This window comes from Anopheles bellator, chromosome 2, assembly GCF_943735745.2.
Source record: "Anopheles bellator chromosome 2, idAnoBellAS_SP24_06.2, whole genome shotgun sequence".
In the NCBI taxonomy this organism is placed as follows: Eukaryota; Metazoa; Arthropoda; class Insecta; order Diptera; family Culicidae; genus Anopheles; species Anopheles bellator.
This window is the reverse complement of record NC_071286.1, coordinates 3,231,499-3,249,431: the sequence shown is the minus strand read 5'-3', so window position 1 is coordinate 3,249,431 and position 17,933 is coordinate 3,231,499. Positions and strand designations below refer to the sequence as shown.

The 17,933-nt window shown below is 52.0% G+C and overlaps 1 protein-coding gene across 1 annotated transcript in view; it reads right to left on the bottom strand.

The window, feature by feature from the left end:
* Window positions 1-228: 228 nt before the first annotated feature.
* LOC131211889 (uncharacterized) overlaps window positions 229-17,933 on the bottom strand; it is a 42,473-nt gene continuing 24,768 nt past the window's right edge. Inside the window, exons 4-10 of the mRNA XM_058205557.1 lie at window positions 10,504-10,701; window positions 8,006-8,691; window positions 2,790-3,421; window positions 2,381-2,723; window positions 1,736-2,302; window positions 871-1,545; window positions 229-807 (exon numbers count right to left, since the gene is read on the bottom strand). Coding sequence (XP_058061540.1) covers window positions 229-807; window positions 871-1,545; window positions 1,736-2,302; window positions 2,381-2,723; window positions 2,790-3,421; window positions 8,006-8,691; window positions 10,504-10,701 — 3,680 coding nt within the window. The remainder of the gene's footprint in view (window positions 808-870; window positions 1,546-1,735; window positions 2,303-2,380; window positions 2,724-2,789; window positions 3,422-8,005; window positions 8,692-10,503; window positions 10,702-17,933) is intronic.

The following is a 17,933-nucleotide window of genomic DNA, read 5'->3' as shown; positions in this document are numbered from 1 at the left end:
CCGTGTACTTCCACGGGGGGTGTCGATGATGTCCGCGAAGTGGTCTCGGCGAGTGTCTTCACCGTGCATCGTTTCGTTGTTGATCGCGAACGCGCCGGAACGCGAGACCGACCACTAACAGGTCGTGGCCACCGTAGGGGCCGTGTCGCCGTCGGCCACTTCTTCACCTCTCGAGCACTCTGTCTCCGTCGTTGCGATGCGTATCGTGAGCCGGATCTAGTCGCCCTGTCAAACGTTCATGGCGTAGAACACCGCACCCTGTGCCTGACCAGTGGCCTGAGCACTCGGCATCGGCGCACTGCTGGACGTCATGACGGCGGTGGCCGCGGATACGACGGCTCCGACTTGCCCCCCACCACCACCGCTAGTTGTGCCCGCGGTGGTCGTCGCCGAACTGCTGGCGGCCACCGAGGTTCCCGGTGGACCGTGACCTTGCCCGGTCGGTGACAGCAGGTTGCAGGCCACATCGGACTGCTGCTGCACACTGGCCGCACCCTCGGGGGCACCCCGTTCGGTGAACTTGACCACGCCACCGCCCGGCACTGGCTTGCCGTCCTGTGGGTACTGTGAGTAAGCGGGAGGCTTCCCTTGGGGCGGCGGCGGCGCTGAAACGGCACTACCCGGCGCTGCCGGAGGTCCTGCCGTCGTGCCGGTAGCCACGCTAACCGGGGCCGTGTTGGTGCCTAGCCGGGGCAGCGTCGAGTAGTGCGGCGGAAGTCCGGCGGCCCGGGCTCCGGCCGCCACCACGTGCAGCTGCATCCCCGGCAGTGGATACCCTACCGGCACTCGGATCGTCTGCTGGGTGACCTACGGTGACAAGGAGAACGAAATGAGATTCACCTGAAGGGAAAGGTGACGTCACCAACCCACCTGCTGGTACTCGACGATGTTGTGCTGCCGCCGGTAGTTCTCCTGCTCCTGGGCCGTGTAGCGGTGGTACGTCTCGGCATTGTACGGGATGAGCACCATCGTCTGGTGATAGTTGCGCAGCGGCGGCGGCGACTCGGGACGACGCGTCGGACTTCGGGCGAACTTGCCGTACGCCGCGGCCGTATCAGTCATCTGGTGGATGTGGTGCGCCGTGTGGACCGCCTGGTGCTGCGTGTGGATCTGGTGCGATTGCACCTGCACGGCACTGGCCTGCACGCCGAGTGGCAGGTTGGCACAGTTCTGATAGATTGCCTCCTGGCCGTGATAGCTGTGGCGCGTCTGCACCGGGATGTGGTAGTAGTTACCGTGCGGATCGACGGCCGCCAGCAGGTTGCCCGGCTGGTGCGCGGTGGCTACACCGGGCTGACTCGTTGCTACGGCCGGCGGTTGCGCTCCGGTCGACGACGGCTGAAGGGCGACTCCTTTCGCGGCCGTTGCAGGATCCACCGCCGGGTAGTAGCTCCAGGAGGCCGTGTGCTGATGGGTCGTGATCTGCTGCTTGGCAGCGGCCACATGCATGCTGCTAGCGGTGTGTGGCCTCGGCAGCGTGTTCGACTGGATTGGCCCACCCTGACCCGGCTGGGCTCCGGCCGCTGTGGTTGGCGTTTTTCCGGCCTAAAAAGGAATGAAAACAAACGTTGAGTTTATTCGCACGAGCAGCTGTCAAAATTACACCGCTTTGTTGACAGTTCAAATGTGTCAAAAATATTGTGTTCTGATCGATCACCGCGTGTACGATCTAGTAACCATGGGTGAAGAGTTTAAGCCGGGGGGGGAAACATCTCTGGAGTGGAGCTCTTCGTACCTGCGCGGGATTGGACGGTGCGGCCAGCTGTGCCTGCATCTGTTGCAGGATTTCGTTGGTGGAACCGAACCGTGGCTTGATCCCTCGCACCGAGGGCCGCGAGTTGAAGCCGTAGTCGTTCTGCTCGTCGTCATCCGACCCGGCCCCGGAGGCCGGCGCCGAGGTGGACGTTTCCGCGCTGTACCGCTTCTTCAGCCGCTCCGTGCGGGCGCCCTCCTGCTGCACGAACGCCGCCAGCTCGTCCGACTCCTGGCCGGGCGTCCCGGCAATCACATCCGGGGCCACCTTCTTGCCGTCGTCGTCGTGCAGGGCCGCATCGATGTCGCCTATGCTGTACTCGGTGCTCTGCGAGCTCGCCATCGAGCTGCGGTCGCCCGGATGGGCCAGCGTGTAGTACGACAGGTCGTCCCGCTGGCCGGCCACACACGCCGTGAGCGGGGCCAGCGTCGACAGGAACTGGCGCCGCGAATCGAGCCCGCGCTGCTGCGGTGGCTGGTGGATCTGCGTATGTCCGCCCTGAATTTGAACGCCCATTCCAATGTCCGGACCCGCCGGGCAACGGCAGTCCTGCCCAGGGAAATCACACAGACAAACACACGCCATCAGTACTCGGTCGGACCGGTGGTCGCGAGGCGCGTGGCCTACCTGCGGGATGATAACGATCGGGTTCTCGTCCGCCTCCGGGATCTTCTCCTGCCGTCGGTCCCGGTGGAACAGATCGGTGATCTTCTTGTAGGTCGACCCGTTCGAACCGCTGCTCGAGCTCGACGCGGACGAACTGGGCGAGAAGCTCTTGTCCGGGATGTACTTCGGTTGCTGTGGGTTCTCCTCGCCCGCCGGACTGTCCCTGCGCTCCATCTCCCCGAGCTCTCCTCCGTCACCGGCTTGATCGCTGCCACCGGACTCGTCGATCGGATCGTCGATATCACACGTCAGCTGCCGGATGCGTTCCTCCAGCGATGTGACATCCTTCACCGGGATCTTTTTCCTGCAACAAAAGCAATGGGTATCAGCTTTACGGAACGCGGTTCCAACCGGTTAACTGGACACCTACTTTGGTTCGTACTTGATGAGGGATCGTCGCAGGGCGTTTCGTTCGATCGTCCGCCGAATGGTGTCGGTCTCACCGGCACCCGTGGCCCCCGACACGGCCAACGCAGCGGCAGCACTGCTCGGGATGTTGGTCATGCTGCCGGAGTTGCTCGTCAGACTGTGCTGATGGACCAGACCACCGCTGGCTGGCGTCTTCTTGGAGTCGTCGAACGCTTTCAGCGCTTCCTGCGTGAGGACCGTCGGACCGTGGGCACTCGACGCGATCGCAGTGACCGCGCCGGGCATCATCGTTGTTGGCGTGTTGCAGGTGGCCACCGTAACCGTGGTGGCCGTCGGTGTTGCGCCCGTACCGGAAATGGCCGTCGTGAGGAGCGGTTGGATGGCACTGCTCGGGAACAGCTGGCGGACCGCCGAGTTGGGCCGGAGCGCATTGTGAAACAGGCCGGACGAGTGGCGCTTGAGCGTGTCCGACATGTAGTTGATGGCCCGACAGGTCCCACCTTCCCCTTCGCCCAATCCCGACTGCACCTCGCCGTCGCAGCACGCCTCCCGGATCGTGGACTCCTCGTTGAACCGTACCGAGCGCTTCGAGCTCGTCTCCTCGTCCGAAGTCACCATCGTCGAGTCGTCGTTCTGCGCAAGAAAAACCCAAAGTTAGATTTCCAAACCAAATTGATTCAATTTACTCCCGCCGCCCAGACGGTGGCAGCCGTCCGCTGCAGACGAGCTGGCATTCTACGGAATTTGCCCAAAAATAGACCCGGCCGTCAACTTAATTCAAACCGCTGTCCGCATCGTCGGCTCTGTTAAATGTTCAACACTTCGCCTCGTCATATCGAACGAACCCAGACCAAAGCAGTTGTGACCACAAGTACTTCCTCCTTTCAACGGTGCCATCGGTGCCGAAACCACAGAAATAGTCTCCGAAGGATTCCGACAAATCGATACGGCGGGCGCTTACACCTGTTAAGCTACTCCCGTGCCGGCTTAGGTCTTCTTTCAGGAGCCATCGGAGCAAGCTGGATCGATTCAAGTGAAAACCCCGCACCATTGTGTCCGCCCGGGGGAAAAGCTGAAAGTGAAAACCGCCAGAAATTTTGTCCGACCAGCGGATGGAGTGAGATCCACCCGCGGTGCTCTCGATAGCTGCCCGTCTTGGCTGCCTGTTAAGCGAAAAGTACCTACAGATTTGTGTGCCATCCATCCGGTGGCAGCTACTTATCGGGGACCCCCCTTGGTCGCCCCAGGACGGCGGTTTAATGGAAGCCGACGCAGCGGCCATTGCGGTGGGCCACGGTTTCGATGGCGACCCGAACCGACCGCACCGCAAGAAGCAAAAAATAATCGATACCGATCATAATAAATATTGGCGCATTTGCAGTCTGAGCACGTTCCCGGGGGCTAATAAAACCGCTATTTGACAGGATAAAAAATTCATATTACTCTCTCTCCCTCTCGCTCTCTCTCTCTCTCTCGCTCCGCGTTTCCGGTGAGGCTTTCCCTTGTAGCCACACCATTTCTCCCCGTGGTCTTCTTGCCTTTCTTCGTTCCTGGTTTCACATGTCGGACCCTTTCACGGCCACCGATGGTTTTGTGTTGTGAAGTGTCTTCGGTTAACCATTTTTTTTTTTGCAAACTACAATCATTGGGTGTAACGGAAAGTTCGGAGTATTTGTAGCTAATCAAACGTCGACAAGCATTGATTAACCCACGTCTCTTTTCTATCGACAACTATCGATAACAATACAAATACTTGGCGAAGATGCCGTTTGTAGTGTTGAAAATTATAATAAACGACGAAGTTGATCTTAAACATTTAGAATGAACTAATTTTACAATAAGATATAATAAATTATTTTTTTTTCAAATAAATAAGATAAGATGAACCTTTGTGTTAAATCTTTGGACTGTGGACCTTGGTCGATCATCTTTGATTCATCCAAACGGTATTGATTGAAATTGAACGAAGATGATAGATAATTCAAGGTTCAAGAGCTAATTCCAGTTAAACAAGACAGTTAATTCAACAGCAAAATCTGTTGCTAACCCCATTCTCGATAATTATACCATAAACGAGGTTTCAGGGTAGTGTTCTGTGGGTAGTCTGCTATTCTGACGGTTGAACGGGCTGAGTTACCGTATACAACTCACCAGGATGTAATGGGGATCGCACTGAATTGTGTTTGAGAACCGATATGAAGTAAAATAAACCTACGAAGGGTAGTGTTCTCAGTTACCGATTTCTACATGAATATATCGATAGGCTCTATAATCAGGAAAAATGGCTCACAACATTGGCATTTGAGTTACTCAATAAGCTTCATTAGGAGCATACCGGGCGCTGTATTTATCCTGCTTTATCCTTCCACCTGAATGGAACATTCTCGATACACCTCGCTAACTACCACCGTGCAATGCACAAATCAGTGCGATGTTTTAGGAAATTTTTATCGTCACTTTTCATTGTCATCAACCCCGACAGAAATCGATTTACGAGCTGAAGGTGTGCTCGCTTAGGTGGCGCATTGCCCTCCTTTGAAGAAAGAGCTTACAAACGCTCCTTTTCCCCACGACCGGACGGTGGAGACGACCAACCTAGGAGCGCAAGCTCGCGTTAAATTACATTAAGCGGATTAACAGCTCCAGAGCCCCGGGATTGGCACACATTAACGCCCCTGGGTGGAGTGGACGCAAAAATGGCCCAGTGGCTCGCCCTTCGATAGCGGATAATATCATTAGTGAGATTCCTTTGCCCGGGCCAAAGTCTGCGGGCGCGAAAGAAAAGCGGAAAACGATTATTATAATGGAAAATTATGAAACTCCATTTTGTTTCGTTCTCTCTAATCGCCATTTTTGTGTACGCGTTTGGCCGGTGCGTTTGATGGCTGTTGCTGGGTGTTACGAAATCCACGTCATACGCCGTTCCTGACCTAGTTCAGGGCCATTAAAACTTCATCGGGAGCGGTGACGCACTTCTTGCGGAAGACGCTTCAGCGTCTCAATTAAAATATTCGGACAATAGTTGCCATCTCTCCGTTGATAGTTGATGTGCTTTTAATGGGCGCACTAATGTTTTTGTTTCAAAGTCGCTTGCTGATGATGCTTTCTTTGCAACACACGCCACGCCGGATGATGATTACGCAACGTCGCTCAAGAAGCTCCGGAGCCGTCCGATCGATCGTGGCCGGATGACTCAATCCACCGGAAACCGGAATGGTGCGCGTCAAAAAACGGACCATCCTATGTTGCTCGTCCTTGAAACATCCGTGTTACAACCGTTACTCCGTTAGGACGCCGGTGGATAGCATCGCCACCCCGAGACCAGTGTAGGTGGTTTGTGGTCCGTTATTTTCTCATATTTCTTTTCCCCCCTGGCTCCATGTGCCGGAAGTGGGTCACGATGGCAAAAGTGTGCTCCCCGAAAAAGGGCCAGACACTCTTATCCTGGTGTCCTGTAAGGACGCCATCCCGAACAACACAACACAATAGGAGGGTGTGTAAAAATCATTTTTTTTCGACCGTCCCATGCGGTAGGTGCCATCGCAAATTTATGAAAGAACTAAACCCGTATCAGGGCCCGGGTTCGGGCCGGACATGGGAAACCAATCTCGGAAGCTAAACAGATCGGCCGGTCGGTTCCTTCCCCCGGGAACAGGCGTAAAAGCCAGCAAAATACTTGATTTATTACCTGTGCGCGTTTGGCACTTTTCTGGCACCCAGCAAACCGGCAACTCCCGGTGTGGCCGCAGTGCCGGCACAACGACGCAATAAATTACTTTCCACCGCGCGTTGAATGAAAAGCGTGGCAACGAAACGAAGAAAAAATGAGGCGAAATAATACACTGGGATGATGGTGGCTTTTCCCGCGGGCATCCCCGTGCGGGAACCCTTTGGGGACACTTTTTTCGAGGGGCGCACCGGTTCACGGTCCATCCGGCACACCCGGAATCGCCGGAGCACTCGGCGGCGCAAAACTTTGACGTGCCTCGAATGCCAGGTTCCCATCGGTGAGCTCGGCGGTCCTTTGGCATTGTGTCTCGCACGCCACCTAATTGCCAGAGTGCTTTCCAGAACAACGCTTCCGAAGGCGCGTGTGGTGTGTTCTTAGCCACTGCTCGCTGGTGGTGACACCGCGATAATCGAGTTCGGTTCGGTCAAAATATATGAGCCTCATTGCTGCTTATTGTACCGCCACGCCGGTTCGCCGGTGTGACAATGTTAATGCTGAGCGATGAAAATAATTAATTCAAAAATACATGCGCCACACGAGTTCGAAGCGAAGTTTACTGTGATTTAGCGATCCCGGCCTCGGGTTAGCCGTTGGATCGATTTTAAAAGCTGGAGAACCTGGAGGGACGGATGACGGTTTCAAAATTTAACAAAAGAGGGTAGGTTTTTTGCTGTTTATATGTAGGTCTTTCTCTTAAAAATCGAAACTCTCTCTGAAGATCGTAACAGATTGATTTAAATTTTCATATCAGTGGCGCATAGAGGCGGTTTCTTTTGGTTTCAGACTGTTGCTGCGAAAAACTTTAGACAGTTGCAGGTCGGAGTATTCGTAACATTCTGTCAAAAAAAAAAATTTAAATGTTTTTAACAACAGTATCAAACGAAAAAGAGCACCCTGTATAAGGGACCATTTCCCTTCGCCTGCTAAGGATCCCGACGATCAAATTTAAGTTAACACCGAAGCGAATGTACGGACCATCCCGAACGTGTCCCTGTTTTCGATTGTTAAAAGTAATTTTGTACGTTTGTTACATTTTAACACCAACGAAATGTAGCTTGCTGAATTAACGCAACACAATGGCACCTGTAAATACGGTACCTGTTTTTTCCTGCTATTTTTACATGAAAAAAGACTCATTATGTTTAAAAGAAATCACGGCAATTTGGAGCATAATTTATGAGGGCTCTATTGACCCATCGATCGATGTGTTCGACACTCGTTATAAGATTCAAAGATTAGCAAGGTACCGATAGAATGCTACATGGGTAAAAACGATGAGTAAAACTCGATAAACGAATGTCCTATTTTTTAAGCATTCTTTACTTTTGCAGTTTCTCTTCAATCTTATAACGAGATTTCGTGGAATACTGCGAACTTTGCCAATGGTGCTTCTGAGCAGCATAAAAATTTGCACATCCGTTGTTTGCACACTCACATAATTCATCCCAAAAGCATAATAGATTTGATGGGTTTTTTTTTATGATAACCCAAACAGACATTGAGGAACTCACCTGAACGGCCGTTGGTTGCTGTGGTTGCTGTTGCTGGTGTTGCTGGTGTTGCTGCTGTTGCTGTTGGTGTTGTTGCTCGTTTTTCCACAGCTTACCCCCCTTCAGGATGCCGCTGATGGCCTGTGCCGTGCTGAGCGGCCTATGCTTCCCGAGCTCGAAGTGAGCTCCTGCTCCGGTCACCGCAGACGACGTTGACGAGGATTCGGAGTTGGAACGGAGCAGCTGTTTCTGTTGCTGCTGTTGGTGCTGCAGAAGCCGATAGTCTTGGGCAGAAGCCATGGAAGACATGCCCACTCCGGGGCCACCTGAACCCATCGTCGCCGCCGCCGCCGCAGCCGTTGCCAGCGGTACCGCCGTGGAGCCACCTTCGTTGCCTGCTGCTGGAACGATAGTGGGAAGCGTGGTGGATGAGGAGGACGAGCTTGTTGTTGTGCTGGTGGTGGATGGGAGAGCAACGCCGGAGGGCGTCAGATCGGTGGCCGCCACCGCCGCCGGCGTTCCTTTCGAGACGATCCGCCGCTCGGTCACGGTGGTCATCGTGATCGTTTCGACGATGTAGCGCTGCGAGCTCTGGGTCACTGAGGCCGCCGCTGCCGTCGCAGCCGCCGTCATCTTTGTGGCCGCCGAACCATCACCACCACCTGCTCCCTTGCCATCGCCATCTTGGTTGCGAAGGGTTATGTTTGGGGTGGAATTATCAATTTACGACCACCACCCGAAGTGTCGGCGAATTGGCGGAATAAAAATTGAATTTATTAGTCAAAAACCAGGTCGAAAACCAGTCTTCCGAAAAGGAGCTCTGGCAGATGCAATCACGTGCTCGAGAGACAGAAAGAGAGTGTGTGAAAGAGAGTGAGAGAGAGAGCGTTGCGCGCAAAAATCAAACATCGAAAGTGGTGCAAAATACCGGAGTCGCAGTGGTCACGGTCACAACTCTTACGCAGGACGCGGTCTAATTGCTTGCGTGTGTGCACCAAAACGTTAACACAGGAACTCAGCATTCTCCTCAGCACGCAAAAAAAACATTGACCGAGCAGTGTGTGTTTACGAGGCAAGAAACCATTTTTACGTTAACGGGTGATGCTTCAGCCTTTAAGCAAAATGCAAAACTAGAGCCTAATACCATAACGCTATCTATTGTTGTATGCATTCGAGTAGGTGAGACTAGCACTAAATGAGAACTACAGTACAGCGGCTAGCGATCGTGATCGTGATTTCGTGAACCAAACGTGCGCTTAACTGTAACGGAGAGCCTCAGCACGCGTCTACGGCAGGCAACCGACGATGGCGGGCGAGCAGATGGCGATAATGATCATGGGTGTTTGCTTCTTTTCGTCCACCTCTGGCGGACTGCCGGCGAATAGATGACCATCCCATCGGTTTCGATTCGGTCACGACAGGAGATTAATTTCCACCGGAGAAAAGGGCGCCCAAGGCGTCCACCAGGCGCCTCCATCCGGCGAAGAACGCACATATGAGAGGCGTGAGTCGTGGCGTGTGATTGATTCCATGATTAATGGAGGGCCGCCACAGAGAGCCACGTTTCAATTGATATCTGTCTCTCTCTCTCTCTCTCTCTCGATGCCTGCTCGATGCCTGTGGACGTTCTGGGAAGAATGCAAATCAATTTGCCCACATACGCGACGTGGGACTTGTGCAAACCTAATTTAGTTCACCGTTGGCCAAGCGCTACCGACATTATTCATTTCGTGAATCATTTTTCCCGATGCGAGGTGTGATTGAGATGCACAGTTCGTTGTGACAAAACAGCAGCCGGCTACATATGTAAATATCCGAACGGCGCATAAATCAATTCCCATCCGGACAACGTTCGTAAGTAATTGCATTAGTGTTGCTTCAACTTTTGTTCCCCATTTTTTTTTAGGGCGAAAATACTCCGAGAGACCTTGAGACCAGCAAAGGGGGCGGCATCAAGCAGCTGGAGCGGGGGACAATAAAAATCGTGGGATGCTCCCTGAGAGAGTTCCGTTTTGCAACAAAGTTGCTACAAAGCGGCAGGATTCGGAGAGCGTACGAGAGCGAAAGAGAGAGATGTGTTGGTGTTGGGACTGGTAACGCGCCCGGACGCGCTTCCGGGCGGGTTTGCGTGGTGCTGATGATGGGCGAAATGATGGTGGTGGCGATGGTGGTCGTCATCGGTCGTGCGAAACCTGATGGTGGCCAGTGGCCTCGAGAGAGGATCGATTTTCCGTCTGACTGTGGCGTCAAAATGCACTCGTTTTACGTTTACTACCAACAACAAAGGGTGAACTTCATCCAACCGTGAACCGTAACATGTGAGTAGAAAGGAACGATAAGGTACTTCCAACGTTACAAGCAGCCGAAAATGCGTGGCCATTCGCACTGAAAGGTGAACAAAATTCAGCCACAAACAAAATAATAAGGGAACTAAAGTTCGAAACGGCAGAACAGCACAAACCTTCCATTGGGTGGGCCGGACCGGGCGGGCTTACCTTGCGAACTGGAGTCCTGCACCTGCTTGATGGTGAGAAATTTGGGCCGCTCCTCGCCGGCGATAATCTCCTTCGCCGTGACGCGCCGTTCCGGTGACGCCTTGGCCAGCGGCACCAGGGCGATGGGGAGCGTCGCATGGGGCGGCAAGGGCGCCTCCAGCATCGGTGACATGTCGTCCGAGCACTGGGAGTCACACTCTGGAATAGGAAATTAAAAGCAAAATAATTATCCATCTTTGAAATTGGAATTCACTCTCTTTAAGTCGCCCGTGAACAAGGATCACACTTCAAGAATCACCAATCCCGTCAATGCACCCAAAAAGAAAAGTTCATTCTGTTCGCAAACGCAATCATACTTATCCACACTTGAAGCCTCTTTCTCAGTCCTACGGGGCCGGGGAATACAAAACACTTGACTTGTTGGCGATTTCGGGTGCTGAAGTTTGAACAACCGCGCCACGAATGCTAAGTGATGCGAGTGAGGCGGATGCAAATCCGAAAAATGCCGGCTCCAAGTGCCGGTGAGCCTATCGCAGTGTTTGCCATCCGATTGCTCTTCAAGTGCTGCGAATCCCGGCGAATAATAAGAGGGCCTAAGCCCACACGTGTGGGCTCAGGACCGAGATGAGCCTGGACAAGAACTCGAGGCGTACCGAGTAGGGCCAAACATTAAAGCCGGAAGTTTTTAGCCCGCCCTTCACGTACCTTCAGAGGGGAGTGTGGCGGGCGAACGAAAATGTAAGCGTTTTTTTGTATCCTTGCCGTAACCACAGACGGTAAACGTGACAAGCAAATTATAGTGGGTCGCTTACAGAGCCATCCGGGGTCGGAGCATCCTTTCTGTGCTCGGTGAATGCGTAAGACACACGTGACTCTGATTGGATGTTAGTTTGCTAAACTATTTCCTGACCTATTAATAAACATTACATCGTAATTTATTCAAACGGCAACGGCGAAGCGAAAGAATGATCGTAAGTGCAAAATGGTGTTAATCAAAGACTCAAGAAGGAGCGCGCGAGCGTTGATGAGAAATTCCCTGAAAATATTGCCCTCACGTTGTCACAGTTTTAGAAACAGGAACCGACCGGAAAAAAGGGATCAAGAGAGAGAGCCTCGGAGACGTTTATAAATGGGTGACAATTTGCGCCCTGCCGTGCCCCAGTAATGAACTGGCGAAGGGCGCAATCCCGCAGGACGAGCAGGCAAGGCAACGAACGCCGCATCTTAAAATGAAGCCGTGCCACTTCTCTTCGATAGGCACCCCAAATTCCGGGCACGCACCGGGCACACGTTTCCGTGCGCATTTATGCGTATCACGCTGTGAAACGTGTCGCCAATATGGCCGTCATCATTCGTGCTGGAGCTACTTATGCGAAGCCGGCGGAAAACATCACGGACCTCACGCACTGTCTGTTGCCCCGTTGCAAAGGTCAATTTCTGTCCCAATTCCGTTTCTCACACACATAAATTGGGACGAGTTCATTCCGCCCGAGATCCACACTCTGGATAACTGACTCCGGTCGACAGGCAACAAATGTTTCTGTCTAGTACACAATTTAAGCAACAGTCGTTGGCATGTTTCGATCTAAAATTGTGACATTTCTTCTCGGATAACGAGAGTGAGAACGCAGCTGTGATCGGTTCTCAATCGGTTTGGCTCAAATTGTTGGCAAACCCTGGCCGCGGTTGACTTTTGACGTAAAGTAAATAAACTGGCTGAGCGCACGAATTAGATTAGATCAAATTAGAATTAGTAACAATTATTAATTCCCTTCTGAACCTCAATTTACCGTAATCGCAAGTAATTGTGGGACTAACCATCACTATTTTAATCAATTCACAAGATTGAAAACGTACCAGTGCCCATCCCAACTAAATCCGCACACCATTGGCAGCAATGGTCCTCCATCGGACAATGTTGTCGAAGCACCGAACACCGAGCTTAGCCGCGCAGACGTGGCGTGACCTTGCACAAACATTTGCTCGCAGGTCCCTTTTCTAGGGCACCGGAAACGGAATCTCCAATTCCGTTGGAAATGCAGCCGAAACATGCATCCCAGCAAGCAAGTAACGGAAGAAAGCCTGAGTCCACTTTTCAGCGGACGAGTTCTGTCGAGTTTTTCTCGTTTCCATTGCCCTTCCGGAGCTACCGAAGACACGCAGTACCTCCGAGCCTTTTTGGGGTGCACCTCACCGCTAAATTACAACGCAGGATATCCCCGGATGCATCCAGCCCAAACAAAGGCGGATTCCCCTTTCGGTGGCAGTGCAGTTGCCAATTGTCAACAGCCCCGTCCCGTGCACATGCAGCTGCAACAGGGCGGGGAGGGATGTTTGGAACACGAACACGGTGGAGCGGTGGTCTTTGTTTAAACTCCATGTCGGGTTCTTCAGCCACGCAGAGAGGTCCACCTTCAACATCCGCCTAGCTCCGGATTCCGCGTTCTGCACTTCGGGAGATAAGAAAAAAGGAATTCTATAAAATTAATTGGAATAGGTCGACGCTACTTTTGACTAACAAAACCGGTGTTCAGCGCGAATGGAAGGTGGCTGCAAAAGATGAGGACAAAGAGAAGCAGATGTTCATTTAGCATTCGGTTGGTAGTTTTATATTATGTTGCCATCAACTTTTAGCGAGCTTGAAATTGAGAAAGAAACGGGAAACTGTTATGGTTTGAATTTTGTTCTCAAAATATAACTTTACGTGAAACAAGCAAGTTTCTTGGTAATGCCGCAAAGCGTGGCACAAAACTTATGTTAGCCACCCGAGCGGAGCATAGCACCCGAGCCGGGGGCTTACACAACGCAAAGCCCCCCCGAGGGAGGGCCCTGCGGACACCGAGGATGAGTTGAGATTCGTTTTATTATACTCTTTGGGAAAACGCTCCGCGCTCGACCAGGGATTGTTATAATTTTCTCACAATGTGTCTCACAAGCTCCATTGACCAGCGACGACGACGACGATGATGATGATGAAGACAGCACTGCTTAGGAATGCCGCCGTTCCGGCAGTCCGACCCGGAACTACCGTTTTCATTACGGCGACGGCGGGCGCGCTAATGCCTCATGTCCAAGCACCACCACCACCACAAGATCTCCATTAGCGGGCACGAAAAGCACGCGGTCTCATAAATCGCCAAGAACACCCCCGGGCAAGAGCCGGAGTCGAACGGTCGGACCCAATTTACGATCATCGTTTTCGCGGTATAGAAGTCGGAGAGATTTTCCTGCCAGGCCAGGAAGACTGAGTACAACCCCAGTTCTGGGTGCTGAAAATAGCCACGCCAAGGCTGGCCATGACGCAGCGCTGGGATATTGGCTTCATACGCCGAGTAGGAAGAAGCCCGTTGCGGCCATTGTTGCAAGAATGCGGGAGTTCCCACAATTAAAATTAATAAAAAGACACCACACCAGGCGGGTTCTGGTGTGGTCGTAAAACTTGGACCATCCATCAACCGGCGCACCGGGCCACGGCTGTTCGGAACTACACGCTGTGCTCCGATTTTCTGAGAGCGTTTCCAGGAGAACACGACGGTCAAGTTCGTTGGCCGCCGGTGCTTCAATCGCTGCAAACACACTCCACGACGGGGGGTTTCTGCAAAGTCAAAGTTTTCGAGGGCCAAGGTGCAGATTATAGGTGTTTGAGTAAACGCCGGTAGGAGTCGTTACCTTCCTGCCAGTATTCCAAAACATCTTTTCATCACTTCCGTCTGTGGTGTTGCTATCAAGAAAGGTGTAACCTACGAGGTCACGGTCAGATTGAACATCTCATCGATTGGAGTTCCATTCAATCGGTTTGTGGTTGCTTCTGCAGAAGAAGCAATTCTCCAATGGCTTCTGCCCTTCTGTACGCAATTCCGATTGGGGCACGGACCTCACTACAAGCAATAACATTCCTAATCATCCATAAACACCGGTTTTACTGGCCGCGCTCCACCGACGGTAGTCGGAAGTCAATGTAATAGTAATAGTGTGCCCCGAGCAAATTGTCCGCCCATCCGATCCACCCGCCCAAATCCGTGTCGTGCCCGATTTTGTAGTGTCCCGCATTTTACTACCAACCTGGGCCGAGACCTCGCGCCGAAATACACCACCTGCCTGGTCGTAATGAATTCGTTTGCGGCTTTTATCGGAAAAGTTACTCGACAGTTTCCCGACATGATGGCGGGCGTACCCGAATCTCTGTTTTGTCACACATTTGGGAACAACAGGACACCGCTCAAGACTAGCACTACCCCGTCGCGACCTGTGCCTGCGTTGCCGTCAACCTGCAGTTTGCAAAATATTAACAACCGATCGACAGCTGGCGATCGGTGGGACCCGGGAGAACCACCACGACCCGGCCCGGCAACATCTGGCATCTGGGTGCACGATAAGCGTAAAGCTATTTCGCAGATTGTTTCACCCGACACAGAGCCTTTTCGAGGGGGGCTGGAAAACAATTTCCGCCTCGTTTCACATCATCTGCCCGACCTATTGGTTCGTGGCCTCACCAGAACATGTCGAACGAGGCGGTCCCTTGACAAAAAGTTGGCCCTTTGCTCGAAGAATGTTTCATTCTAATGAACCTGAATGTTCGAGAAGGCGGCGACGGAAGCGTAGCAGCGGGGGAGATCCTACTTTCCTCGGAATAAGCTCAATCTGACGCGAACCATCAATGCCCGAGAAACGCGCGAGAAGACACGGAAAAACGACGCCCATAAAACCAGGGGCAGGGACACAGGGGCAAATGGGTGGCAATCAACCGGCGAATGTTGGGAGAAGAATTTTTGGTTTTGAATTTACATCAGTTCGCGTGAAGGCTGTTTGCAGGAAAGTTGATGTTGGCATTTAATGTTAGCCCTAAACGGACAGCCAGGTCAGACGATTACGCGGTTTGTGAAAATTGAAATCTAACTCCGGTGAAGATCAATACTATTTTTGTCGGGTATTAAATATTTATTTAGGATTTTAGATTTTATAAACTTGTGATAATGTGACCTTTTGCATGCTACAAAAAAGGCACAAGATTTGCACAGATTTTGTCATTCGAAGCTCTTTTTGAGGTAACGCAATTGAAAGTAGTCGCTAGGAGCCACGGGGATCAGGTAAATCTGTCCCACAGAAGTCAAATATGGTGGCTTTTTCGGTTCCCGAAGAATAATCAGGGCGACCAATATTTAATTCCGATTCGAGTTGTGGCGAGTATAAACTGTTAGATATCCTCGAGGTCCTATCCACACAAGACAAACTCGTTTTGTGGTGTTCTACAACGAATTCAGAGGAAATTTCGAAATATCCTTGAACCAAACAAACAACTGTTCGTCGGTCGGATTAGGTAATCAAATTTGAAAGAGCAAAATATTATATTTACCTCCGAAGAAACCGCAACCTCTTATGAATGTAAGTGTTTTTAACACCATCAAAGATTTGGTTCTATCCTTGGAACCTGGAACTCTGGACTCGTAACACTTTTGATTCACTTTATCGCGATCTGGGTCCGAGTGTCCGGGTCTAACTTTAATTAGATTTTGTAGTGCGCTGTCAACGTTGTACAAACAATCCCATCCATGAGTCACTTGCGCTTACACCGTTTTACTTAAAATAATATAACCTCAGACACGACCCGCACGATTAATAAGGGAAGCCAAACACTTGCAGGTGACAAAGTACGCACACGAGTAGCCGTCGGTAAGCAGTGGCCAAGGAAGTTCCAGCAAGGCAACAAAAAAACCAACATGGAGTCCAATTTTAGCCCCCCGCGGGCCCAGCACGAAGGGACACCCATTGTTGTGACCTTGTGGCTTTTCGCGGCGTTTCTATTGCGGCGTTTGTTCAGGGGCCCACCTCCGGAGCGGGACAGAAGCGATAACCCAGGCCGCCGTATCCTTCACACCGAGCACCAGAAGAGTCAGGGCCGCAACTCTCCCTTATCGTCCTGGCGCGCGCGATGGCAAAACTGATACGCCACGCGGTGCCGGTGGTCACAGTTTATGTTTATTTTGGCGCTACTGGGCCGGGCCGTTAATGAAAGCCAGGACACCCTTCACACTCCGTTTCGACGCAATTTCACTGGCACCGGCAGGTCAACGGGTTCGGCAAAAGGAACATACCAAATCCGGCCGCCAACGGGTAAAGCGAGCACACGCGATGCCAATTAATTTCATTCACCAATTTGTCACCAACTTTGCTTCGTTTGTTCCCATTTTCTCGAACTTTTCGCAGCAGCACGGCACCAACGACGCGGTTCGGTTCTCCCTTTGCACGGCGAGCACAAAATCGATTTTAAGCCCACACCCCAAAGACGGACGGACGAACTCCTTGCGAGACGGTGGTAGCGGTTTGTCACTGGATTTTATCGCCGAATATCTAGAAACCACCCGGAACCAAACCGGCCAGAGTGGTGATCGCGTGCAATCGCGATCGGAACAGCGGCCAGAATAAATCGAACTGCCCCAGAATGGGTGCCGCTAGGGCCTCGCTCTCGCTCCGGATGGGTGTGTTGAAGGGCCGGATCGAGAAAACGGACCCCCGGTGGCCGGACCGAACCCACCCGGTGCCGAGTTCCGGAAAGAGTGTAATGAACGAATGACAGACGAAAACATAAAACTCTGCTGACACAGACTGTTTCCTTTTAAATGAAACCACATGACCGCGTGGGGAAATGAAATCAAAGCAAAGAGAGAGAGAGAGAGCAAATAAAATAATATTTATATGTGTGGCAGCCCTATGCACACGTTCCTTTCGGCCGCGCATAAACACATCGTGGCCATCGTGTAGCATAAATAAATCACCCCTTTTGTATTGTGGCCGATGACGCGGCCCACCGCCCGAAGGGTGCCTTCGGCGAAACCACAGCCGAGCACAAACAACAGCGATCCTCTTTCATTGTGGCGATCCGGCCGGCTAAAGATCCGGCCCGAAAGATTGTCTATGCGCTGCCATGCAAAAACGGCCGGCACGGGTCAATTTGAAAGTTGGCAGCGGCAGGGAAATGCAGCCATTATGCTTCACTGAGCATATAAACAAACTTCCGCTTTGTGGAAAAAAAAGAACTGTCCGAAATTCCGGCTAATTAGTTTCATTTTGTTCTGTGAAAAAAAACGAACGATCCAACAATACGAATTCGAACACCAGACGAGGAGTGTGCATTGCGCATCGTACCAATGCAGCACACATAGTTTGGACACCCGGAATCATGCTCTCCATGCTTTGTTGTTGGTGAACTTTCCCGGAACCAATGGGAAACATGATTCCCGAACGTGCGCTCGCCCTCGAATAATTGGTTCACTTTCACCTCAGTGGAAACGGATGTTTCAATTTTCTGAAGAAGACCTACAAGACCGCGCTCCGGTCAAAAGTTCAAACGAATTTGAGAAGATCAAGTTACGGCAAGCTGCAGCATACCCCACCGTTAGGGAAATGGGACGCACCAGTTTTTTGTGGAATTT